General features: G+C 43.5%; 1 protein-coding gene across 2 annotated transcripts; it reads right to left on the bottom strand.

The window, feature by feature from the left end:
- Window positions 1–11529: 11529 nt before the first annotated feature.
- On the bottom strand, window positions 11530–15570 carry LOC145535263 (claudin-34-like). Of its 2 annotated transcripts, XM_081563624.1 has the most exons (3): window positions 15355–15570; window positions 14769–14807; window positions 11530–12397 (listed from the first exon to the last, which is right to left on the bottom strand). In XM_081563624.1, the coding sequence occupies exons 1-3, from the start codon at window positions 15495–15497 to the stop codon at window positions 11710–11712; spliced, it is 870 nt and encodes a 289-aa protein (XP_081419750.1). In that variant the 5' UTR covers window positions 15498–15570; the 3' UTR covers window positions 11530–11709. The 2 variants fall into 2 exon arrangements, with proteins under 2 accessions (XP_081419750.1, XP_081419751.1); XM_081563625.1 differs by lacking the exon at window positions 14769–14807.
- Window positions 15571–27021: the final 11451 nt, after the last annotated feature.

Below are 27021 nucleotides of genomic sequence, written 5' to 3'. Positions count from 1 at the left end.
CCAGTAGCATATTGGGCACCTACCGACCTGGGGAGTTTCCGTGTCCTATCGTTTGGCCTTTTCATACTGTTCATGGGGTTTTCCAGGCGAGAATACTGAAGTGGTTTGCCATTCCCTTCTCCAGTGGACCACATTCTGTCAGACCTCTCCACCATGACCCGTCCGTCTTGGGCAGCCCTGCGTGGCATGGCTCATAGTTTCGTTGAGTTAGACAAGGCTGTGGTCCGTGTGATCAGATTGGCTAGTTTTCTGTGATTGTGGTTTTCAGTCTGCCTGCCCTCTCATGGAGAAGGATAAGAGGCTTGTGGAAGCTTCCTGATGGGAGAGACTGACTGAGGGGGAAAGGGGCTTGTTCTGATGGGTGGAGCCATGATCAGTAAATCTTTAATCCAATTTTCTGTTGAGGGGTGGGGCTGTGTTCCCTCCCTGTTATTTGACCTGAGGCCAAACTATGGTGGAGGTAATGAGAAAAAGGCAACCTACTTCAAAAGGTCCCATGCACTCACAGCTAAACTCAGTGCCCCCAACCCTGCACCAGGCAACCGCTGACCCATGCCTCCACCAGAGACTCCTGAACACGCACGGGCAAGTCAGGTCAGTCTCTTGTGGGGTCACTGCTCCTTTCTCCTGGGTCCTGGTGCCCACAGGTTCTGTTTGTGCCCTCCAAGAGTCTGTTTCCCAATCTTATGTAAGTTCTGGCAGCTCTATGGTGAGGTTAATGGTGACCTCCTCCAAGAGGGCTTATGCCATACTCAGGTCTGCTGCAGCCAGAGTCCCTTTCCCGCAGCAGTCCACTGCTGACCCTTACCTCAGCAGTAGACACTCAAACACAGTTGTGTCTCAGCCTCTGTGGGGTCTCTGGGTCATGATGCGCACAAGGTTTGTTTGATCCCTCTGAGAGTCTCTGGCGGGTAGGGAGTTTGATTCTAAATGTGATTCCGCCCGTCCTACACAGAAGAACTGTACAAAAAAGATCTTCACGACCCAGATAACCACGATGGTGCAATCACTCACCTAGAGCCAGACATCCTGGAATGTGAAATCAAGTGGGCCTTAGGAAGCATCACTACGAACAAAGCTAGTGGAGGTGATGGAATTCCAGTTGAGCTATTTCAAGTCCTAAAAGATGAAGCTGTGAAAGTGCTGCACTCAATATGCCAGCAGATCTGGAAAACTCAGCAGTGGCTACAGGACTGGAAAAGGTCAGTTTTCATTCCGATCCCAAAGAAAGGCAGTGCCAAAGAATGCTCAAACTACCACACAATTGCACTCATCTCACAAGCTAGTAAAGTAATGCTCAAAATTCTCCAAGCCAGGCTTCAGCAATACGTGAACCGTGAACCTCCAGATGTTCAAGCTGCATTTCGAAAAGGCAGAGGAACCAGAGATCAAATTACCAACATTCCCTGGATCATCGAAACAGCAAGAGAGTTCCAGAAAAACATCTATTTCTGCTTTATTGACTCTGCCAAAGCCTTTGACTGTGTGGATCACAATAAACTGTGGAAAATTCTTCAAGAGATGGGAATACCAGACTACCTGACCTGCCTCTTGAGAAACCTGCATGCAGGTCAGGAAGCGACAGTTAGAACTGGACATGGAACAACAGACTGGTTCCAAATAGGAAAAGGAGTACGTCAAGGCTGTATATTGTCACCCTGCTCATTTAACTTATATGCAGAGTGCGTCACGCAAAATGCCAGGCTGAATAAAGCACAAGCTGGAAGCAAGATTGCCGGGAGAAATATCGATAACCTCAGATATGCAGATGACACCACCCTTATGGCAGAAAGCGAAGAAGAACTAAAGAGCCTCTTGATGAAAGTGAAAGAGGAGAGTGAAAAAGTTGGCTTAAAGCTCAACATTCAGAAAACTAAGATCATGGCATCCAGACCCATCACTTCATGGCAAATAGATGGGGAAACAGTGGAAACAGTGGCTGACTTTATTTTTTAGGGCTTCAGAATCACTGCAGGTGGTGATTGCAGCTATGAAATTAAAAGACACTTACTCCTTGGAAGGAAAGTTATGACCAACCTAAATGGCATATTTAAAAGCAGAGACATTACTTTGTCATCAAAGGTCCGTCTAGTCAAGGCTATGGTTTTTCCAGTAGTCATGTATGGATGTGAGAGTCGGACTATAAAGAAAGCTGAGCGCCGAAGAATGGATGCTTTTGAACTGTGGTTTTGGAGAAGACTCTTGAGAGTCCCTTGGACTGCAGGGAGATCCAACCAGTCCATCCTAAAGGAGATCAGTCCTGAGTGTTCATTGGAAGGACTGATGTTGAAGCTGAAACTCCAATCCTTTGGCCATCTGATGCGAAGAGCTGACTCATTTGAAAAGACCCTGATTCTGGGAAAGATTGAGGGAAGGAGGAGAAGGGGACGACAGAGGACGAGATGGTTGGATGGCATCACTGACTCAATGGACATGAATTTGGGTAAACTCCGGGTGTTGGTGATGGACAGGGAGGCCTGGCGTGCTGCGGTTCATGCAAAGAGTCAGAGAAGACTGAGTGACTCAACTGAACTGTACAGTCTTGCTGGGGCTTCTCTGCCCTTGGAAGTGGGGTATTCAGGAATATTCAGGACAGATTTCCTTTAGGATTGACTGGTTGCATCTCCTTGCAGTCCAAGGGAATCTCCAGAGTATATGTTGGTATGAATAAATATTTATTGTGCTTATGCTGCCGTCTTGTGGAAAAACAGAAGAATGCTTATGAAAGTAATTTATAAAATCCAGATGTGTTCTCTCATATGTACATGTGTGTATGAATATTTACTGTGCTTTTGCTGCCCTCTCGTGGGGAAAGAAAAGAATGCTGATGAAGGTAATTTATAATACGCAGATATATTCTTTACATGTTGAAAAAGATACTGTATAACTCAATTAAAAATTAATACATGCTCATAACAGAAAACATAAATTTGCCTGAAAAATAGAAAGAAAAAAATCACCCATGATCTCACTGTACCTTTGGCTCAGAATTCTTACTTCCTGGGACTGGGAGATAAAACGATGAGGGTGTGCTAGTACTTTTAGTGTTAAATCATCTTTTCTGTTGTTAGAATGCTAGCATAGAACTTGATTTTGGTATTTGGTTCTTGCTTTGTTTACTTATCTTTAAGCCTCTACTTTTACACAAAGCAAGTGATTTGACCCCCCTGTTTAGAGACTGTTTGCTTCAAGGATTTTTTTGTATTTGCTTCGTTTTGGGTTTTTTTCCGTTTTTGGTGTGATTAAAAACTGTTGCATGTCTTGGCTGTGGAAAATAGTGCTGCAATGAACATTGGGGTGCATGTGTCTTTTGGAACTAAGGTTTTCTCCAGGAATATACCCAGGGGTGAGATTGCTGGGTCATATGGCAATTCTCTTTTTAGTTTTCGAAGGAGCTGCCGTACTGTTCACCATAGTGGCTGTACCAATGTACATGTCCCCCGACAGTGCGAGAGGGCTCCCGTTTCTCCACACCTTCGCCAGGAATTACTGTTTATAGAATTTTTGATCATGGCTATTCGGACTGGTGTGAAGTGATACCTCATTGTCGTTTTGATTTGCGTTTCTCTAATAATTAGTGATGTTGAGCTCCTTTTCATGTGCTTGTTGCTCATCTGTATGTCTTCTTTAGAGAAATGTCTGTTTAGATCTGCCCGTTTTTTTAATTGATTTTTCTTTTGACACTGTGATACATGAGCTGTTTATATATTTTGGAGAATAGTGCCTTGATAAGTAATGAGAACCATCTGTGTAGCACAGGGAACCGTCCTCAATGCTCTGTGGTGACCTAAATGGGAAGGAAATTCAAAAAAGTGGGTGTATGTGTAAACATACATATACATATATACACACACACACAGCCGATTTACTTTGCTGTACAGCAGAAAGTAACACACCATTGTAAAGCCACTGTACACGTACATGCTGTAGGCTCCATCTATAGGAAGTCCTAGATGAGGCAGAACTAATCTATTCTGACAGAACTGAGAACAGGCGTTGCTGGGGGAAGGGCAGTGTAGGGAAAGGGCCCAAAGAGATTTTCTAGGATGATGGGAAAAAAACATATTGCACTGAGTATCATATATATAATCTTGGCGAAATTGCATAAATATTTCTGCAATATAAATTCAAAACAGTGTCTTGCTAAATGGCTCCATACATTTATAAGTTTACTGCTGCTGCTGCTACTAAGTCGCTTCAGTCGTGTCCGACTCTGTGCGACCCCACAGACGGCAGCCCACCAGGCTCCCCCGTCCCTGGGATTCTCCAGGCAAGAACACTGGAGTGGGTTGCCATTTCCTTCTCCAATGCATGAAAGGAAAAGTGAAAGTGAAGTCGCTCAGTTGTGTCCGACTCTTAGCGACCCCATGGACTGCAGCCTACCAGGCTCCTCCGTCCATGGGATTTTCCGGGCAAGAGTACTGGAGTGGGTCGCCATAAGTTTACTGGATATTGTCAAATTGTTCTTCAGAAAGTTGCATGATTTATGCTTTCACAGCAATCCATGAGCACTCATTTTCCAATCCCTCATCCTCAATTTGGAGGAAAAATTCGGTATATTTCAACTTTCTCTTTGCAGTTTTGGCAATTTGCATGGTAAAAAATCATTTTCCATGATTGTTTTGGTTTGCATTTCTTTCATTACAAGTTAGGTTCAACATTTTCCCTGTTTTTTGAAATTTGTGTCTCTTTTCCCTTTTGCTGGGTAATTTGTGCTTCTTTGTTCCCTATACATACTTCATCTTTGTCTTCTACTGGGCTTTTCATCTTTTCTTTAAGTTTTGAATTTGAACTATGAATAAATTAGGTAAATGAACCCTTTGTCAGGTGTCTCCAAATATTTCTTAATTATCATTTTGTCACTTTTGACCTGTGTGTTTTTGCCATGTAAGAATTTTGCATTACTGCGTAGAAAATTTTGTAAATTTCCCATTTTTGACTTCTGAACAAAGATCACTTCAAATAAGAAATGTAAATTTGGAGAAAAACTCCAGGAAGCTAGAAGGTGTGGTTGAAAGAAGTGGGGGCAGTTCTCTCTGTGTTGACCTGTGTGCCTTTCCACATGTACGTTTCAATAAGCTTTTTACTTTCCCTCAAATATGTATACATATAAAGAGGAAAAAAAAAAAAAGAAGTGGGGAGGGGTTGCACCATGATGGGCAAAGATGAAGCCAGGACAGATGGGGCTGCATCTGGGAGTCCAAACAGATGAGTCAGCCATAGGCTTGGTCAGCTCTGTGAAGCCAATGGGGACACGTCTCTAGAGCTGTGATTGCAGGAATCTGGGAGCCCCAGCAGGTGCTCAAAGCCAAGATCACAAGGTGGGGAACAAGATCACAAGCAGGGTGATGCTGCTGCTTGGCAGGTCTGTCTCCCTTGGGTCAGAGGGAAGGTGATGCTACTTTTATTATGGAAAATGTAGTCTGTGGATATTGGGAAAAGAACTTGGTCAGTGCATGGAGTATGAGAAAGTAAATAAAAGCCATGTTTTATTTCACTACAGTTCATACTCTGGAGCTTCCTTAGTGGCTCAGTGGCAAAGAGCCTGCCTGCCAATGCAGGAGACAGGAGTTAGATCCCTGGGTCGGGAAGATCCCCTGGAGAAGGAAATGGTAACCCAGTCCAGTGTTCTAGCCTGGAGTATCCCACGGACAGAGGAGCCTGGTGGGCTACAGTCTTTGTGGTTGCAAAGGAAACAGACATGACTGAGGGACTGTGAGCACACAATATTTTAGCCTCTCTCCTCTGCATCTTTTTACAGTTCATATTTGTAAAGTTGAAATTGTACTTCGTGTGCTTGTGGTTTTCATTGCTCTTTGCTCTGTACTTTCCCCAACACTTTATTGTAAAAATTTCCAAACATTCAACGAGGTTGAACATGTTTTCTAGCTCATACACAAAGACTTCCCACCTAGCTTCTACTGTAACTATTTTACATACTTCCTTTCTCATGTGTCTATCCATTTGTCCATCGCACTATCCATCCATCAATCCATCTTATTCCTTGGTGTATTTGGTGATAAATTTCAGACATCAGTATGCACCTCCATAAGTATTTCAGCAAGCCTGCCATGAAGTGGTCAGCTGTATTTGTTTACAGTACTTTTCTTTGGATATAAAATTTACAAACAATGAAATATACTAATCTTTTTATCCCAGTCATGTTAATTTTTTTTTACTGAAGTATACAATACTGTGTTAATTTCTGCTTTACAGCAAAGGGATTCAGTTATATACATATATTTGTGTATATACATTGCGTGTGTGTGTATATATATATGTACATATATATATTTTTTTTCTTTAATCTTATTGTTTTCTAATATGCTGCAGGGTATGTGGGATTAGTTCCCTGGCCAGGGATTAAACCCATACCCCCTGCAGTGGAAGTGTGGAGTCTTAACCACTGGACCACCAGGGAAGTCCCATATATATTCTTTTTTCTATTCTCTTCCAATATGGCTTATCATAGGACTCTGAATATACTTCCCTGTGCTCTACAGTAGGACCTTGTTGTTTATACATCTCATATGGAATAGTTTGCATCTGCTAACCCCACCCTCCTACTCCTCCCTCCCCACCCCCCTCCTTCTTGGAAACCGTAGGTCTGTTTGCTGTTTCCATGAGTCTGTCTCTGTTTCATAGATATGTTCATTTGTGTCATACTTAGATTCCACATATAAGTGGTATCATCTGCTATTTGTCTTTCTCTGTCTGACTTATTTCACTTTGTTTGACATTCTCTCAGTCCATCCATGTTGCTGCACAAGGCATCATTTCAGTTTTTATGGCTGAGTACTCTTCTGTTCTATATATGTACCACTTCTCTCTATCCATTCATCTGTCAGTGGACATTTAGGATGCGTTTCTGTTTTGGCTCCTGTGAATAGTGCTGCTCTGAATATCGGGGTGCATGTATCTTTGGAGGTTACAGTTTTGTCTGGGTTTATGCCCAGGAATGGAATTTCTGGATCATACGATAATTCTAGTTTTACTTTTCTGAGGAACCTCCATACTGTTTTCCATAGTGGCTGCACCAACTTACATTCCCACCAACAGTGGAGGAGTTAACCACTGGACCACCAGGAAGTCCCATATGTATTCTTTTCCATTACGATTGATCGTAGGATACTGAATATAGTTCTGTGTGCTCTACAGTAGGAACTTGCCCATCAATTTCATATACTGAAGTTTATATCTCTTAACCCCAATCTCTTACTCCATCGCTCCTCCAATTGTCTCTGCCTCTGAAGCCACAAGTCTGTCTCTACGTCTGTGAGTGTGCTTCTGTTTCATACAGATGTTCATTTGTGTCATATCTTGGATTCCACTATTTAGGTGATATCATTTCATGTTTGTCTTTCTCTGTCTGACTCACTTAGCTTAATATGATCATCTCTCAGTCCGTGCACGTTGACTCAAATGGCTGCATTGTTGTAGTTGTACAGATTCTTGTATCCTTTTAACGATACATAGAGGTATTCATCTGTGGTTATTTTCTGGATGTATTATGAAAACGTGTAGTACACCACTGTTGGCATAGTGTGTCCCTTTTGACACTGTATTAGAATTTTCTATGTATATGTCAGTCAGCTCAGTTCAGTTCCTCAGTCGAGTCTTACTCTTTGCGAGCCTGTCCATCACCAACTCCTGGAGCCTGCTCAAACTCATATTCGTAGAGTGGGTAATGCCATCCAGCCATCTCATCCTCTGTCGTCCCCTTGTCTTCCTGCCTTCAATCTTGCCCAGCACCAGAGTCTCTTCTAAAGAGTCAATTCTCCGCACTCAGGTGGCCAAAGGATTGGAGTTTCAGCTTCAGCATCAGTCTTTCCAATGAATATTCAGGACCGATTTCCTTTAGGATTGACTGGTTTGAGCACCTTGCAGTCCAAGGGACTCTCCCGAGTATATGTGGGCATGAATAAATATTTACTGTGCTTCTGCTGCCCTCTCGTGGAGAAATAGAAGAATGACTATGAATGTGACGTAAACTCTAGATGCATTCTCTCATATGTGTGTATGAATAAATATTTACTGTGCTTCTGCTGCCCTCTCGTGGAGAAATAGAAGAATGACTATGAATGTGACGTAAACTCTAGATGCATTCTCATATGTGTGTATGAATAAATATTTACTGTGCTTCTGCTGCCCTCTCGTGGAGAAATAGAAGAATGACTATGAATGTGACGTAAACTCTAGATGCATTCTCTCATATGTGTGTATGAATAAATATTTACTGTGCTTCTGCTGCCCTCTCGTGGAGAAATAGAAGAATGACTATGAATGTGACGTAAACTCTAGATGCATTCTCTCATATGTGTGTATGAATAAATATTTACTGTGCTTCTGCTGCCCTCTCGTGGAGAAATAGAAGAATGACTATGAATGTGACGTAAACTCTAGATGCATTCTCTCATATGTGTGTATGAATAAATATTTACTGTGCTTCTGCTGCCCTCTCGTGGTGAAATAGAAGAATGCTTATGAGTGTAATTTATAAAACGCAGAGGTCTTCTTTACATGTTGAAAAAATACTGCATAAGTTGATTAAAAATTAATGCATGCTCATAACAGAAAACATAAAGCTGTTGGAAAAATACAAAGAAAGAAAAAAATCATCCATGATCTCAGCTGACCATTGCCTCAGAATTCTGAGTTCCTGGGATGGGGAGATAAAAAAAAAAAAAGATGACAGTGTGCTACTTCTTTTATTATAAATCATTTTTTCCGCTGTTCGAATGCTATCATAGGACTTGGTCCTGATACGTGATCCTTGCTTTGTTCACTCATCTTTAAGCCTCTACTTTTACAAATACCTAGTAATTTGAACCCCTGTATAGACTGCTTGCTTTAAGTTTTTGTTTTGTTGTTTTTTTCCCATTTCTGCTATGATTAAAAAATGTTGCATGTCTTGTCTATGACAAATAGTGCGGCAGTGAACTTTAGGGTGGACGTATCTTTTGGAATTAAGGTTTTCTCCAGGGATACACACAGGAGTGGGATTTCTGGGTCACATGGTAATTCTATTTTTACTTTTTAAAGGAGCTGCCATGCTGTTCACCAGTATTGTAAAATGGTTACAAAATCAGACCCCTATATACGCTGTCTACAAGGGAGCCACCTCAAAACAAGGGACACATACAGACTGAAAGTGAAGGGCTGGAAAAAGGTATTTCGTGCAAATGAAGACCAAAAGAAAGCAGGAGGAGCAATATTCATATCAGATAAAATAGAGTTTAAAATAAAGGCCGTGAAATGAGACAAAGAAGGAGGCTTCATAAGGATCAAAGGATCAATCCAAGAAGATATAACAGTTTTAAATATATATGCACCCAACATAGGAGCACCAGAATACATAAGTCAAATGATAACAAGTATGAAAGGGGAAATTAACAATAACACAATAATAGTGGGAGACTTTAATACCCCACTCACACCTATGGACAGATCAACTAAACAGAAAATTATCAAGGAAACACAAACTTTAAATGATACAGTGGACCAGTTAGACCTAATTGATATCTATAGGAAACTTCACCCCAAAACAATGACGTTCACCTTTTTCTCAAGGGCACACGGAATATTCTCCAGGATAGATCACATCCTGGGCCATAAATCTAGCCTTGGTAAATTCAAAAACATCGAAATCACTTCAAGCATCTTTTCTGATCACAATGCAGTAAGATTAGATGTCAACTACCAGAGGAAAAAAAAAACTATTAAAAACACAAACACATGGAGGCTAAGCAACACGCTTCTGAATAATCAACAAATAACAGAAGAAATCAAAAAAGAAATGAAAATATGCATAGAAACAAATGAAAATGAAAACACGATAACCCAAAACCTGTGGGATTCAGTAAAAGCCGTGCTATGGGGAAGGTTCATAGCAATATAAGCTTACCTCAAGAAACAAGAGAAACATCAAATAAATAACCTAACTCTGCAGCTAAAGCAACTGAAAAAAGAAGAAATGAAGAACCCCAGGGTTAGTAGAAGGAAAGAAATCATAAAAATTAGGGCAGAAATAAATGAAAAAGAAACAAAGGAGACCATAGCCAAAATCAGCAAAACTAAAAGCTGGTTCTTTGAGAAGATAAATAAAATAGACAAATCATTAGCCAGACTCATCAAGAAAAAAAGGGAGAAGAATCAAATGAACTAAATCAGAAATTGAAATGGAGAAATCACAGCAGACAACACAGACATACAAAGGATCATAGGAGACTACTATCAGCAGCTATACGACAATAAAATGGACAACATGGAAGAAACGGACGAATACTAAGAAAAGTATAACCTTCCAAAACTGAACCAGGAAGAAATAGAAAATCTTAACAGACCCATCACAAGCATGGAAATCAAAACGGTAATCACAAATTCTCCAACAAACAAAAGCCCAGGACCAGACGGCTTCACAGGTGAATTCTACCACAAATTGAGAGAAGAGCTAACACCTATCCTAGTCAAACTCTTCCAGAAAATTGCAGGGGAAGGTAAATTGCCAAACTCATTCTATGAGGCCACCGTCACTCTGATACCAATACCAGACAAAGATGCCACAAGAAAGGAAAACTACAGGTCGATATCACTGATGAAAATAGATGAAACATGCTCAACAAAATTCTAGCATCCCAGCTAATAAATACAGTAAAACTGTTCATGCCTGAAACTCACCTCTTGTAATCCTTAGTGCAATAATTGATTGAAACACAGACCATCAGGAGATGACGCGGTTAGATGGAAACGAGATGAAACAGAAAAAGGAGCATACTTTCCCCTAGTGATCCACCCGTGGATCTTAGCATCCATACAAGCAGCAGTTACTGTCATCCACCACTTTTGAAATATTCTCCCTCAAAAATCTGACCCCACATCTCAGCCTTGGCAGGTCACACATTTCAGAGAAGATAATTGACCTATTTCAAGTCAAAATCATTTTCTTAAAGGGCAGAGGGCGTACAGTGGGGGAGGGCTTTAGATTAAGACCTAAGAGGCAGTGTGAGTGCCTTGGGGGGGGGAGTATAGAATTATTTTCGAGGCATTTAAAATTTCTAATATTTGATACTATTAAATAATTCTTAAATGTTTTTTACAAACATGGTTATGCGAGGAAACATCCGTCTGTTAGTAATACTGGAGTAATATTGATGAGTGTCAAATATTGGGAAAGGATGAAGGGACTCGACGTCTGGGATTTGCTTTAAAATCTTTTGGAAAAAGAAAAAGAGATTGAAAGAGAGGAAGAAAGAGAGAAAGCTAGTAGGGCAGAATCTTGGTAAGTGTTGAGTCTGGAAGTGGGTGTTGGGGGATTCCTTATACGTTTCTACTTGGAAACATCTTGGAGAATTTTACATGCTAAAGAGATGTAATTATGATGTCACAGGACATAACGTTGGTTGTTTTTAGCAGAAGTTTAGGAGGGAGATTTGATCATCTCAGAAGCTTTTTTCCACACGTGACGTTTCGAGTATTATTTATTTCACAATACTTAAAATGCAGATCCAATAAGACCATCTGGCAGCTGGGTAAGATTTTTCATGCAATTTATTCAACCAAGTAGTCAATGAATCAAATTCAGGCAGAAGGTAACGGCCATTTTCTGCCCCAATCTACTTTCGTCCTGGTCTTGAGAGTCCTTGCACCTATTTGACAAAGCATCCTGGTCATATTCCCATGTAAACTCCTGGGGATGTGGGGTTTGGAAAGTCATTGCAGTGAGGGATTATAGATTTCTGCACGCGCAGGATGGATTCGGGTCTCGAAGGGGGAATTGTAAGAAAAGGAAACCAAACCACCTAAAAACATCATGCAAGCAGCGATAGATGCTACAAGGACGGCACTACCGAGCTGCTGCGTATCTGGCTTGGTGGAGATGTTGAAAGATGGTGGGAAGGAAATTCCCTCTTTGTGTACCACCACGTAGTAATTCCAGACGATGGCAATCGTGACACAAGCACTGGCCGCTGTGTTGAGAAGTCCTGCAATAACAAATGGATTGAGGGCGTTGTCCTTCCATGGAAGTCTCAGGTACACTCGCCGAAGTGCAAAGGTGAGGGAGACTTTGCCCCCAAACCCTAGAAAGCTGGCGAGCAGGAAGAGGTTTTGCGCAAAGCAGATATCGCGAGGCAGGTAAGAATCAAGGTAGCGGTAATGGTGACACTCAGTGGCTCTGTTGACGGTGTTGGTGTGTTGGAATACACAGACTCTCCACATCCCCACGGAGGCCAGGTCCCGGGGGAAGAGCGACGTGTCGTTGATGTGCCACACTCGCCACTCCACCAGGCCCATGGCCATGGTGCAGAGGATCCAGCCGATGGTGGCTACAGAGAGCCCTACCAGTTGGCGTTTGGTGTTACTGGGGATCAACGGCAGGGCGACCTCATTCTCACGGGAACTGCAAACGAATACAGGGCATCATGAGAGTGGGACCCTTGTACCTGGAATAGCCCCCCATGGTTATAGTCGAAGGGAAGACGCTATGTGTAAGAGGGAAGTGCTGTGTTTGAAAGAAGTGCTATCTTTGAGAATGGAGACTCTAGAGGCTCCACTGGTGGGAGTGCTGACCCAGCACACTTTGCCAAGGGCCATCGGGTAGCGTTTCCTGAAAGCCTTCAAATGCACAAACCTTCAAATACACAGTCCCACTGCCAGGCATTTGTTCAAGGACATAACGAAGACTGGCTGAAAAGCTTTCACCACCAAGATGGTCGACACAGCCACATTTGTAATATTGACAAATGGGAAATGAGTTCGAGTCCAACAAGAGAGCTTGGTTAAGTAATGGATGCTAGCTCCATACAAGGGAGCTGTGTGCCAGCATTCGGAATAGAACTGGACTGGTATGCGGTGTGATATACCGTGTGTCTGCCTCTGTTCAAGGTTCATCCATGTTGTAGCTTGTGTGAGTACTGGGCAGCTTTGACCCCCCAGAGTAGTATTCACGTGTAGGGATGCACCACAGATTGTTGACTCACTCCTCAGTGTTTGGACATCAGGATTGGCCCCGGGTTTAGACTATTATGAATAAAGCTGCTGTAAACCCTTCTATCCAAAACCTGGGGTGAGGGTGTGTTCTCGTTTTCCTCATGTAGATACCCAGGACTGGGATTTACTTCCCTGGTGGCTTAGATGGTAAAGCGTCTTGCTTACAACGCGGAAGACCTGGGTTCGATCCCTGGGTCGGGAAGATCCTCTGGAGAAGGCGATGGCACCCCACTCCAGTACTCTTGCCTGGAAAATCCCATGGACGGAGGAGACTGGTAGGCTACAGTCCATGGGGTCGCAAAGAGTCAGACACGACTGAGCGACTTCACTTCACTTCACTTCACAGCAAATGTATGTTTCACTTTTTAGAAAGTTCTAAATTGTTTTCCCAAAGGGCTGTACCATTTTATATCCGCACCAGACATGTATGAAGTCTGCACTTTCTATCTTCTCCAACACGTTGGTACATGTAGTCATTTTGATTATGGCCATTCTAGTTGCCATTAAAACAAAATGTGACCAACCAGAGGAGGAAGATACTCACAATATATCAGACACTAAGAGCATATTACAAAACAGAATATGTAACGTAATCAGGGATGAGACTAGAACTGGAAGTCTAGATGCTCAGTGAGTAAGAGACATTTTGAACTGGGTTAGAAGGGCTAAGGAGTTTTGAAAGCTACCTGTATTGTGAAGAATCAGATAGACATTAATAGGAAAGAGCACGTAATAATCCAAGTGGAGAGCTCAATGAATTATCAACAGGCCCATACCCACACTCAGCGAAGAAAGACATACATTATCACCACTTCCTTATCTGTCCTTATATTTGCTCATCTCAGAATACATCTCCCCAAACATTCTGCCTGATTTTCAACAGGGAAATCATGCAGTAAGCATTCCTGTGTGATAGGCTTCTTTCCCTCACTGTGTTTATGACCTCAGATTGCCTCTTTTAATGATGTCTGGCTGTTCAACAGAGATGAGCCTGATTTGTTGAAAGAAAAAAATACTTCATTAACGTGAAGCAATGGAGGATTAATTCTGGCAGAAAAATGCGCTCATACCCAGTGAGCAGTAAGGTGATTCATTCACCATAAGCCTCTGCAGCTGTGAAGGTGTAAGACTATCTAATAACATGGAAAAACATTCCACCCCTAGAAAATGTTTAGAGCAGTGGTACCCCACCTTTGTGGCACCAGACGTGGTTTCATGGGGGGTGGGGGGGGATCATTCAAACGCATTGCATTTACTGTGCAGTATTGTTTCTGTTATTATGATATCAGCTCTACCTCTGATCATCAGGCATTAGATCCTAGAGGTTGAGGACCCCTGGCTTAGAGGACCGTTCTTCTTTTAGAACCAAATGCACAAAGAATGCAGAGAGGAAATGCCCTGAAAGCCCAAGCCTGGCCTAGAGAAGCTGCCTAATCAGTGTTTGTAAAATGGAAAGTTAAATAGGAGGCAAACAAAGGACTGTGTTTTACAAGTTTACTTCTAGTTACGTTGTTACCTACAGCAGATATCTTTCTATCTTCAGTATCTGTGTTAGAATCATCTGTTTTCTTTTTACTTGACCTGGCTAAAGACATCTCACACCTGATGAAATACTACTTCACACTCAACAGGATGGTTCCTAACAAAAAACACCAAAAGTAGCAAGTATTGGCCAGGATGTGGAGAAACCAGAACCTTTGTGTTTTGCTGGTGGGACTATGAACTGGTATGGCTGCTGTGGGAAACAGTACCGGGATTCCTCAAAACGAACAAAGACTTACCGTGTGATACAGGAATTTCTCTTCTGGGTAGATGCACACCTGCAGAAAAAGCAGGGACTTAAACAGACACTGGTACGCCCATGTTTGTAACAGCATTATTCACAATAGCTAAGCTGTGGCGGGGTGGGGGTGGGGGCCGATTCTCCATCCATGGAGGAACAAACATGGAGACAACATGTGGTCGATCCATATAACAGGGCATTTCTCAGTCTTCGGATGGAAGGAAATTTGGACACACGTTACATAAAGGATGAACCTTGGAGACTAATTATGCTGAGAGAAATAAGCCAGGTAGGGAGAGACAAATACTGAAAGATTTCACTTTTCGCAGGACCCAGACTAGTCCAATTCACAGACACAGAAAATAAAAGAGCGGTTACCAGGGGCTGGGTGAGGCAGGAAGGGGTAGGTAGTGCTCGACGGTGACAAAAGCTGTAGCCTGGGGAGAGGGATGGTGGTAACAGTTGCTCAACACTGTGAATATCCTTAATGCCGCTGAGCTGTACGCTTAAAAACAGTGACACCATAACCCGTGTCTGTTTAACCACAAGACGCACACAGCAAGAAAACCAGAGCATCTACTAACCGGACTCTTCCCGAAGTGTCTGGGATCGAGGACAGTGAGCTCAGAGGCACAGAACTGCCAACGGAAAACCAGTCCCACTCCACCATCTTCTGCTCAGCGTGGCAGGCTCCTTTCTCCAGGGGGAGAGGGGCTCTCGCCGCCATAGTCAGTGGGGCTGGCCCGGGAGGCCAAGGCCCTCTCCTGGGACTCGCAGTCACCGCATTCCACACCCAGTGTGCGCATCTCCAGCATTCTCAGTTGCTAGGTCACGGACGCCATGGCGGCCTCTCTGTTGCTGACGGTGGCATGCCCTCTTCACCTGCTCTCCTCTGTGTCTCCCGGCCCTATGCCAGAGGGCAGTATGTTTACTCCAAGGACCTAAGAGTGCACTTTTAAGACCTGTGTGCCTGCTTCAGGCATTGCCCCCTCATCCCTTTCTCTTGTCCCCCAGACATGGTACCTACCCCATCTCACCTGGAGTTAATGACATTTTTTCTTAAGGCGATGGCAACCTATACACACAGGCGTTAGCAGCAGTCGTGCCCACATTGGGGAGACGGAGTCGGGACAGACCAACGACAAGAAACACATTAGGAAACATACCCTTAGTTCATGGGAAACACCCCCTTCCTGTTGAGTCTTGGATCACAGATGGTCCACGGGAGTATGGCGGTACGGACTAGATAAGGTAGCTGCTAAGATAGGGGAGAGCTTCAGATGGGACTTCTGTAAGAAATGAGACATCGTGTCAGTGAGCGAGCAGTGAGGACTACATTTCACATAGAAGCCAAAACTCCTCTGGAATCCTCTGTGTACAATGTTTCTGTAACAAATTCATCCCAAGGAAATGAGCAGAGAAATTACAAACATGTCAGTGAAACACACATACCCAATGAGCTTTATAACTGAACTTACAATGGGGACAAATAGGGAGAAGAAAACCCAGGCAGAGAATATGTACAATAAACTATTTTATAACCTTACAATGGGACAAAACACAACAACTCCACCTTAGGAAGAATAAAGAAGGAAAAACTTGCTAGTACTGCTAAATAAAAAGCTGATTTCAAAAATACGTAGTTAAAAATGCTGGAGAGGATGTGGAGAAAAGGGTATCCTCCAACCCTGTTGGAGGAAGTGTAAATTTGTGCAGCCACTATGGAGAAGAGTAAAGAGGTTTCTCAAAAAACTAAATACAGAATTACTATTCGATCTAGCATCCCACTGCTGGGAATATACCCAGACAAAACTGAAATTCAGAAAGATGCATGCACCCCTATGTTCACAGCAGCGCTACACACAATAGCCAAGACATGGAAACAACCTAAAGTCCAGAGAGAGATGAATGGGCAAACATGACGTGGTGCCTATTTAATGGAATACTATCGAGCCGTAAAAAAAAGAATGAAACATTGCAGCAATGTGGATGGACCAAGAGGTTATCATGGGCTTCCCAGGTGACTCAGTGGTAAAGAATCCACCTGCAATGCAGGAGAGCCAGGTTTGATCCCTGGGTTGGGAAGATCCCCTGGAGAAGGGACTGGCTACCTACTCCAGGATTCTTGCCTGGGAAAGCCCATGGACAGAGAAGCCCAGTGGGCTACAGGGCATGGGGCTGCAAAAGAGTCGGGCATGACTCAGTGACTACGCAACAACAAAGAGACTATCATACTAAGTGAAATAAGTCAGACAGAAAAAGACAAATACCATACGCTATCGCTTCTACGTGGAAGCCAGTTCAGTTCAGTCACTAGTTGTGTCCGACTTTTTGTGACCCCATGGACTGCAGCATGCCAGGCTTCCCTTTCCATCACCACCCCCTGGAGCTTGCTCAAACGCATGTTCATTGAGTCAGTGATGCCATCCAACCATCTCATCCTCTGTCATCCCCTTCTCCTCCTGCCTTGCTCTCCTGATTTGATGTCCTTGCAAGCCAAGGGACTCTCAAGAGTCTTCTCCAACACCATAGTTTAAAAAGCATCAGTTCTTTGGCACTCAGATTTCTTTATAGTCCAACTCTCACCTCCAAACATGACTACTGGAAGAACCATAGCTTTGACTAGACCTTTGTTGGCAGAGTAACTTCTCTTTGATCTTTTTAATTTGCTGTCTAGGTTGGTCATCGCTTTTCTTTCAAGGAGCAAGTGTCTTTTGATTTCATGGCTGCAGTCACCATCTGCAGTGATTTTGGAGCCCAAGAAAATAAAGTCTCCCACTGTTTCCATTGTTTACCCAACTATTTGCCATGAAGTGATGGGACCAGATGCCATGCTCTTAGGATTTTGAATGTTTTTTCACTCTCCTCTTTCACTTTCACCAAGAGGCTCCTTAGTTCCTCTTCGCTTTTGCCATAAGAGTGGTATCATCTGCATATCTGGGGTAGGAGCCAGGATATGGCACAAATGAAGCTATCTGTAAAACATACAAGACTCATAGAGAACAGACTTGCGGTTGCCAAGGTGGAGGGAGGATGGATTGACGGCAGTAGGGGATCGGTAGATACAAACTCCTGCATTTAGAATAGATGAAAAACAAGGTACTACTGCAGAATGCAGGGAGCTATATTCAGTATCCTTTAGAACAGCAGCCTCTGCAGTTATCCCAGGCCTGCTTGTAAATGAGAGCAAAATGAGGCACAGGGAGTCACCGAAAGCTTTTGTCTCTTGAGGCTTTGAGGTTTTTCTTTAAGTGAAACTTTATTTTTAATTTAAGACTATTGACACCACTTTAGTTGTTGCAGGGAAACAGTTTCTCGTTCCCTTCCACAGATACCTGGAGGTGTTCAGCTGCAGTTATTGTCACAGCTATGTTTTTGGAATCTGTTGAGCACATGTCTCTTGATACAGGAGGTCCATGTGGATTATGAATTGCATAGGTATTTGTGGGTATCAGTTTATTCCAGCCTTCACCTTTCAGCCACTGACCCAACAATACCCTTTGCTAACCGTAATTTCCTTAGCAGGAGTGTCAGTCAATTTCACTTTTCTTTGGGTACTCATCACCATCAATATTTTTTAATCCCCTCCGGAAGGTATATGATGTGATATCTCTTTAATCTGCCCTTCTTTACTTCCTGTGATCTGCTCTAGATTTCTGTGTATCCCTGAAAATGACATTTTTTTTTTTGCATTTTCCTAATGTCGGAGTCATATTTTGTTGTGAACGTCTGTCACATTTCTGTCTCTTTTCTTCTGCACCCAACTCTTTCCTTTCATCTCTTGGGCCTTGTGAATGCTGCTGCAGTGCATGTTTGTGGGGGTGGGGGTGTTGGCGTGTGTTTTCCACGATCGGTTGGTTTCTCAAATCCTCTGGGAGTGGAACTGCCCCATGACATCATCTGTCTCATTTTGTGATTCCATGGCCCTTTGACAGTCATGCCCATGAAGGCTCTGGCTGCTTACCTCCCACCGCTGGCACATAAGGGTCCCCTTTACTGACATCACTCTGCTTTTTCTTGTCTGTAGACTTTTGGATAGTGGCCTTTTCGGTTTCTCAGTAGTGATATCGCGTTGCAGTTTAATGTTTTGTATCACTGATAATAGAGCAAATGAAGCACATTTCCAGAGGCTTCTTTCATAGCATTGACTTGTATTAACTGTTGAAGTTACCTTCCTGATCGTGTGGTTTGTTCTTGTTTTTATTTCGGTGTGCCACCCCTGGCCATTTTGTGAGGATACCTATCATTGAGAGCCCAGCCGCCTTGTGAGTAGTCCGTGTCCGTCAGGGCAAGCTTGAAGGTTGCTGTTCCCAAAAGCGGTCACAAGGTGGCAGCATTTCTTCGTGTTCGGCTCTTGTTACTATGGTAACTGCATCTTTAGAGGCACGCGCAATTTCTGCTTGTAAATGAGAGCAGGATGAGTGTAGAGGAAGCCCCCCTCCCCCCCCCGAAAGCTTGTGTCTCCATCCTTCTCGGCTTTATTGCAGTGCATATTTCATGTTTGACGAAGCTGATGTACAGAGTTGCCTTTGTTGTGGCTGTACTGATTGTTGCTCCCTTACACCCATACACAGAGGCATTCAGCAGTGTTTATTTCCTCTGACCTGCTCTCTGAAGGTGTGTGGTACATCACTCTTGCTAATCTGGTCCCTGTGGATTATGTATTTGACAGGTATTTGTGGGAATGCGTGAATTTCAGCCGTCCTCTCACCCATCCCCTTTGCTGAGCATCATGGAGTTCCCATCCCTGGGTGCCCACTTTACCTCGGTCGGGGTGCTCACTGCCAGCAATATTGTCTGTCCCGTTTGAAAGCAAAATATTACGACACAGCTCTCATCTGCCCTTCTTCGCTGACTCTGATTATCACCACACTTATCTGTACCTCTGAGAATGATGTTCTTTCCTTGTTTCAATGCCTGAGTCATAGCCCATTGTGACCCTGTATCACATTGCTTGATCCATTCATCTCTCCGTCCCTGTGTGCTTTCTTTACTTTCATCTCTTCGATGTTCTGAATGGTGCGGCAGGACCCGGTTTGGGGTCTGTGGTGTTCGAAATCTGTGCGTTTCTGAAGTATTCCAGGAGAGGATCTGATTTATCATACTGTCTCTACTTCTTTATTTATTGATTTAGTTTTCTCTCATGGGAGTGCACTTTTCCAGTCATGCTCATAGTGGCTCTTACCAAGTCCATCCCACCAGTACCCTAAAGCGTCCACTGTACTAACGATACTGTGCCACTGATGCCATGTCCAGCTTTTGACAGTGGCCTTTTTCCATGCTCAGGCGTAGGTGATAATGTCCTCGCAGCTTAGACGTTTGTATCTGTTAGAATTCACCCTAGGTACAAATTGTCATGTGCTTTTCCTTCTCTTGTTGCTATGGTAACAGCAGCCTGGGTGGTTATTCCAGGCCTGCTTGTAAGTGAGAGTAAAATGAGACACAGGAAGTCACCAAAAGCTTTTGTCTCTTGAGGCTTTGAGGTTTTTCTTTAAGTGAAACTTTGTATCTTATTTAAGACTTTTGACACCTTTGTAGTTGTTGCAGGGGAATAGTTTCTCCTTCCCTTCCACAGATACCTGGAGGTGATTAGCTGTGGTTACTGTCACAGCTATGTTTTTAGAACCTGTTGAGCACATGACTGTTGATATAGGAGGTCCATGTGGATTATGAATTGCATAAGTATTTGTTGGTATGTTTATTCCAGCCTTCACCTTTCGGCCTCTCACTGACACCCTTTGCTAACCGTGATTTTCTTTCCAGGAGTGTAAGTCCATTTCCCTTTTTTGGGGTACTCATTGCCATCAATATGTTTTTTAATCCCCTCTGGAAGGTATATGATGTGATACCTGTTTAATCAGCCCTTCTTTAATTATTCTGATTCCCTCTAGATTTCTGCGTATCCCTGAAAATGGCAATTTTTGCATTTCCATAATGTTGCCGTCATATTTTTTTGTGTATCTCTGTCACATTTCTGTCTCTTCTCATCTGCACCCAGCGATTCTCTTTCCTTTCATCTCTTGGGCCTTGTGAATGCTGCTGCAGTGCATGTTTGTGGGGCTGGGGGTGCTGGCGTGTGTTTTCCACAATCTGTCTGTTTCGCAGGTACTCTGAGAGTGGAACCGCCACATGACATCATCTGTCTCATTTTGTGATTCCAAGGCCCTTTGACAGTCATGCTCATAAAGGCTCCGATGGCTTACCTCCCACCAGTGGCATCCAGGGGTCCCCTTTACTAATTTTGCTCTACTCTTTCTTGTCTGCAGAGTTTTGGATAGTGACCTTTTTGGTTTCTCAGTAGTGATATCGCATTGCAGTTTAATGTTTCGTATCACTGATAATAGAGCAATTGAGGCACAATTCCAGAGGCTTCTTTCAAAGCATTGACTCAGTATTTACCTGTTGATGTTTCCTTCCTGATCGTGTGGTTTGTTCTTGTTTTTATTCCGGTGTGCCATCCCTGGCCATTTTGTAAGTGTAGGTGTCGTTTAGAGCCTGGCCGCCTTGTGAATAGTCTGCTCATCAGCCCAAGGTTTAAGGTTGCTGTTCCTGAACGTGGCCACAAGGCGGCAGCATTTCTTCGGGTTCTCCTCTAATGGTAACTGCACCTCTCCGTTGCTTCCCAGGATGTTTCTTGATTCGACCCTCCTTCACTCAGTGTGATGATCTCTGCATTTATCTCCATCCAAGTGAAATTGACACCCAGTGCTGGGGACACACCGATGCTTAGCAAATGGGATGGGTGAGGGGAAGGCTTTCATTGGAAGGCTGAAATTCACAGATTCCCACAAATGCCTGTCGAGTACATAATCCATAGGGACTGACACAGCAAGCGTGAGGTACTACACGTTTTCTGAGAGCAGGTCGGAGGAAATAACCACTGCTGAATGCCTCTGTGTTTCGGTGTAAGGGAGCAAGAATCGGTACAGCTAAAACAAAGGCAAGTCTGTACATCAGCTTCATCAAACATGAAACATGAACTACAATAAAACAGAGAATGAAGGAGACACAAGCTTTCCGTGGGCTTCCCCTAGCTCATTCTACTCTCATCTGCAAGCAGAAGTGGCTTATACCTCTAAAGATGCAGTTATCATAGTAAGAGCAGGAGACCCCAAAGAAATGCTGCCACCTTGTAGCCGCTTTTGGGAACAGGAACATTAAACCTTGGGCTGATGGACACTGACTATTCACAAGGCTGCAGGGCTCTAAATGATAGCTACCCTTACAAAATGGCCAGGGATGGCACACCGGAATAAAAACAAGAACAAACCACATGATCAGGAAGGAAACATCAACAGGTAAATGGAATTCAATGAAGAAAAACGCCTCTGGAAATGTGCCTCATTTGCTTTATTATCAGTGGTACGAAAAGTTAAACTGCATCACGATATCACTACTGAGAAATCAAAAAGGCCACGATTAATATCTTCTACTTCTGTTAGGTGCATACCATTTCTGTTCTTTATTGTGCCCATCTTTGCATGAAATGGTCCCTTGGTATCTCTACTTTTTTTCTTGAAGAGATCTCTAGTCTTTCCCATTCTAGTGTTTTCCTCTATTTCTTTGCATTGATCACTGAGGAAGGCTTTCTTTTCTCCCCTTGCTATTCTTTGGAATTCTGCATTCAAATGTGTGTATCTTTCCTTTTCTCCATCGCCTTTCACTTCTCGTCTTTTCACAGCTGTTTATAAGGCCTCCTCAGACAACCATTTTGCCTTTTTGCAGTTCTCTTTCTTGGGGAAGGTCTTGATCCCTGCCTCCTATACAATGTCACAAACCTCCATCCATAGTTCTTCAGGCACTCTGTCTATCAGATCTAATCCCTTGAATCTATTTCTCACTTCCACTGTATAATCGTAAGGGATTTGATTTAGGTCACATCTGAATGGTCTAGTGGTTTTCCCCACTTTCTTCCATTTCAGTCTGAAGTTGGCAATAAGCAGTTCATGATCTGAGCCACAGTCTGCTCCCGGTCTTGTTTCTGCTGACTGTATAGAGCTTCTCCATCTTTGGCTGCAAAGAATAGAATCAATCTGATTTCGGTGTTGACCATCTGGTGATGTCCACGTGTAGCGTCTTCTCTTGTGTTGTTGCAAAAGGGTGTTTGCTATGACGAGTGTGTTCTCTTGGCAAAACTATATTAGTCTTTGCTCTGCTTCATTCTGTATTCCAAGGCCAAATTTGCCTGTTACTCCAGGTATTTCTTGACTTCCTACTTTTGCATTCCAGTCCCCTATAATGAAAAGGACATCTTTTTTGGGTGTTAGTTCTAGAAGGTCTTCTAGGCCTTCATAGAACCATTCAGCTTCAGCTTCTTCAGTGTTACTGGTCAGGGCATAGACTTGGATTACCGTGGTATTGAATGGTTTGCCTTGGAAACGAACAGAGATCATTCTGTCATTTTTGAGACTGCATCCAAGTACTGCATGTCAGACTCTTTCGATGACTATGATGGCTACTCCATTTCTTCTAAAGGATTCTTACCCACAGTAGTAGATATAATGGTCATCTGATTCAAATTCACCCATTCCAGTCCATCTTAGCTCGCTGATCCCTAGAATGTCAACGTTCACTCTTGTCATCTCCTGTTTGACCACTTCCAGTTTGCCTTGATTCGTGGACCTAACATTCCAGGTTCCTATGCAGTATTGCTCTTTACGGCATCAGACTTGACTTCCATCACCAGTCACATCCACAGCTGGGTGTTGTTTTTGTTTTGGCTCCATCTCTTCATTCTTTCTGGAGTTATTTCTCCACTGATCTCCAGTAGCATATTGGGCACCTACCGACCTGGGGAGTTTCCGTGTCCTATCGTTTGGCCTTTTCATACTGTTCATGGGGTTTTCCAGGCGAGAATACTGAAGTGGTTTGCCATTCCCTTCTCCAGTGGACCACATTCTGTCAGACCTCTCCACCATGACCCGTCCGTCTTGGGCAGCCCTGCGTGGCATGGCTCATAGTTTCGTTGAGTTAGACAAGGCTGTGGTCCGTGTGATCAGATTGGCTAGTTTTCTGTGATTGTGGTTTTCAGTCTGCCTGCCCTCTCATGGAGAAGGATAAGAGGCTTGTGGAAGCTTCCTGATGGGAGAGACTGACTGAGGGGGAAAGGGGCTTGTTCTGATGGGTGGAGCCATGATCAGTAAATCTTTAATCCAATTTTCTGTTGAGGGGTGGGGCTGTGTTCCCTCCCTGTTATTTGACCTGAGGCCAAACTATGGTGGAGGTAATGAGAAAAAGGCAACCTACTTCAAAAGGTCCCATGCACTCACAGCTAAACTCAGTGCCCCCAACCCTGCACCAGGCAACCGCTGACCCATGCCTCCACCAGAGACTCCTGAACACGCACGGGCAAGTCAGGTCAGTCTCTTGTGGGGTCACTGCTCCTTTCTCCTGGGTCCTGGTGCCCACAGGTTCTGTTTGTGCCCTCCAAGAGTCTGTTTCCCAATCTTATGTAAGTTCTGGCAGCTCTATGGTGAGGTTAATGGTGACCTCCTCCAAGAGGGCTTATGCCATACTCAGGTCTGCTGCAGCCAGAGTCCCTTTCCCGCAGCAGTCCACTGCTGACCCTTACCTCAGCAGTAGACACTCAAACACAGTTGTGTCTCAGCCTCTGTGGGGTCTCTGGGTCATGATGCGCACAAGGTTTGTTTGATCCCTCTGAGAGTCTCTGGCGGGTAGGGAGTTTGATTCTAAATGTGATTCCGCCCGTCCTACACAGAAGAACTGTACAAAAAAGATCTTCACGACCCAGATAACCACGATGGTGCAATCACTCACCTAGAGCCAGACATCCTGGAATGTGAAATCAAGTGGGCCTTAGGAAGCATCACTACGAACAAAGCTAGTGGAGGTGATGGAATTCCAGTTGAGCTATTTCAAGTCCTAAAAGATGAAGCTGTGAAAGTGCTGCACTCAATATGCCAGCAGATCTGGAAAACTCAGCAGTGGCTACAGGACTGGAAAAGGTCAGTTTTCATTCCGATCCCAAAGAAAGGCAGTGCCAAAGAATGCTCAAACTACCACACAATTGCACTCATCTCACAAGCTAGTAAAGTAATGCTCAAAATTCTCCAAGCCAGGCTTCAGCAATACGTGAACCGTGAACCTCCAGATGTTCAAGCTGCATTTCGAAAAGGCAGAGGAACCAGAGATCAAATTACCAACATTCCCTGGATCATCGAAACAGCAAGAGAGTTCCAGAAAAACATCTATTTCTGCTTTATTGACTCTGCCAAAGCCTTTGACTGTGTGGATCACAATAAACTGTGGAAAATTCTTCAAGAGATGGGAATACCAGACTACCTGACCTGCCTCTTGAGAAACCTGCATGCAGGTCAGGAAGCGACAGTTAGAACTGGACATGGAACAACAGACTGGTTCCAAATAGGAAAAGGAGTACGTCAAGGCTGTATATTGTCACCCTGCTCATTTAACTTATATGCAGAGTGCGTCACGCAAAATGCCAGGCTGAATAAAGCACAAGCTGGAAGCAAGATTGCCGGGAGAAATATCGATAACCTCAGATATGCAGATGACACCACCCTTATGGCAGAAAGCGAAGAAGAACTAAAGAGCCTCTTGATGAAAGTGAAAGAGGAGAGTGAAAAAGTTGGCTTAAAGCTCAACATTCAGAAAACTAAGATCATGGCATCCAGACCCATCACTTCATGGCAAATAGATGGGGAAACAGTGGAAACAGTGGCTGACTTTATTTTTTAGGGCTTCAGAATCACTGCAGGTGGTGATTGCAGCTATGAAATTAAAAGACACTTACTCCTTGGAAGGAAAGTTATGACCAACCTAAATGGCATATTTAAAAGCAGAGACATTACTTTGTCATCAAAGGTCCGTCTAGTCAAGGCTATGGTTTTTCCAGTAGTCATGTATGGATGTGAGAGTCGGACTATAAAGAAAGCTGAGCGCCGAAGAATGGATGCTTTTGAACTGTGGTTTTGGAGAAGACTCTTGAGAGTCCCTTGGACTGCAGGGAGATCCAACCAGTCCATCCTAAAGGAGATCAGTCCTGAGTGTTCATTGGAAGGACTGATGTTGAAGCTGAAACTCCAATCCTTTGGCCATCTGATGCGAAGAGCTGACTCATTTGAAAAGACCCTGATTCTGGGAAAGATTGAGGGAAGGAGGAGAAGGGGACGACAGAGGACGAGATGGTTGGATGGCATCACTGACTCAATGGACATGAATTTGGGTAAACTCCGGGTGTTGGTGATGGACAGGGAGGCCTGGCGTGCTGCGGTTCATGCAAAGAGTCAGAGAAGACTGAGTGACTCAACTGAACTGTACAGTCTTGCTGGGGCTTCTCTGCCCTTGGAAGTGGGGTATTCAGGAATATTCAGGACAGATTTCCTTTAGGATTGACTGGTTGCATCTCCTTGCAGTCCAAGGGAATCTCCAGAGTATATGTTGGTATGAATAAATATTTATTGTGCTTATGCTGCCGTCTTGTGGAAAAACAGAAGAATGCTTATGAAAGTAATTTATAAAATCCAGATGTGTTCTCTCATATGTACATGTGTGTATGAATATTTACTGTGCTTTTGCTGCCCTCTCGTGGGGAAAGAAAAGAATGCTGATGAAGGTAATTTATAATACGCAGATATATTCTTTACATGTTGAAAAAGATACTGTATAACTCAATTAAAAATTAATACATGCTCATAACAGAAAACATAAATTTGCCTGAAAAATAGAAAGAAAAAAATCACCCATGATCTCACTGTACCTTTGGCTCAGAATTCTTACTTCCTGGGACTGGGAGATAAAACGATGAGGGTGTGCTAGTACTTTTAGTGTTAAATCATCTTTTCTGTTGTTAGAATGCTAGCATAGAACTTGATTTTGGTATTTGGTTCTTGCTTTGTTTACTTATCTTTAAGCCTCTACTTTTACACAAAGCAAGTGATTTGACCCCCCTGTTTAGAGACTGTTTGCTTCAAGGATTTTTTTGTATTTGCTTCGTTTTGGGTTTTTTTCCGTTTTTGGTGTGATTAAAAACTGTTGCATGTCTTGGCTGTGGAAAATAGTGCTGCAATGAACATTGGGGTGCATGTGTCTTTTGGAACTAAGGTTTTCTCCAGGAATATACCCAGGGGTGAGATTGCTGGGTCATATGGCAATTCTCTTTTTAGTTTTCGAAGGAGCTGCCGTACTGTTCACCATAGTGGCTGTACCAATGTACATGTCCCCCGACAGTGCGAGAGGGCTCCCGTTTCTCCACACCTTCGCCAGGAATT

Source organism: Giraffa tippelskirchi, chromosome X (genome assembly GCF_054371585.1).
Source record: "Giraffa tippelskirchi isolate mGirTip1 chromosome X, T2T-mGirTip1v1.2.pri, whole genome shotgun sequence".
Lineage (NCBI taxonomy): Eukaryota > Metazoa > Chordata > Mammalia > Artiodactyla > Giraffidae > Giraffa > Giraffa tippelskirchi.
This window is presented reverse-complemented; position numbering and strand designations above follow the sequence as displayed.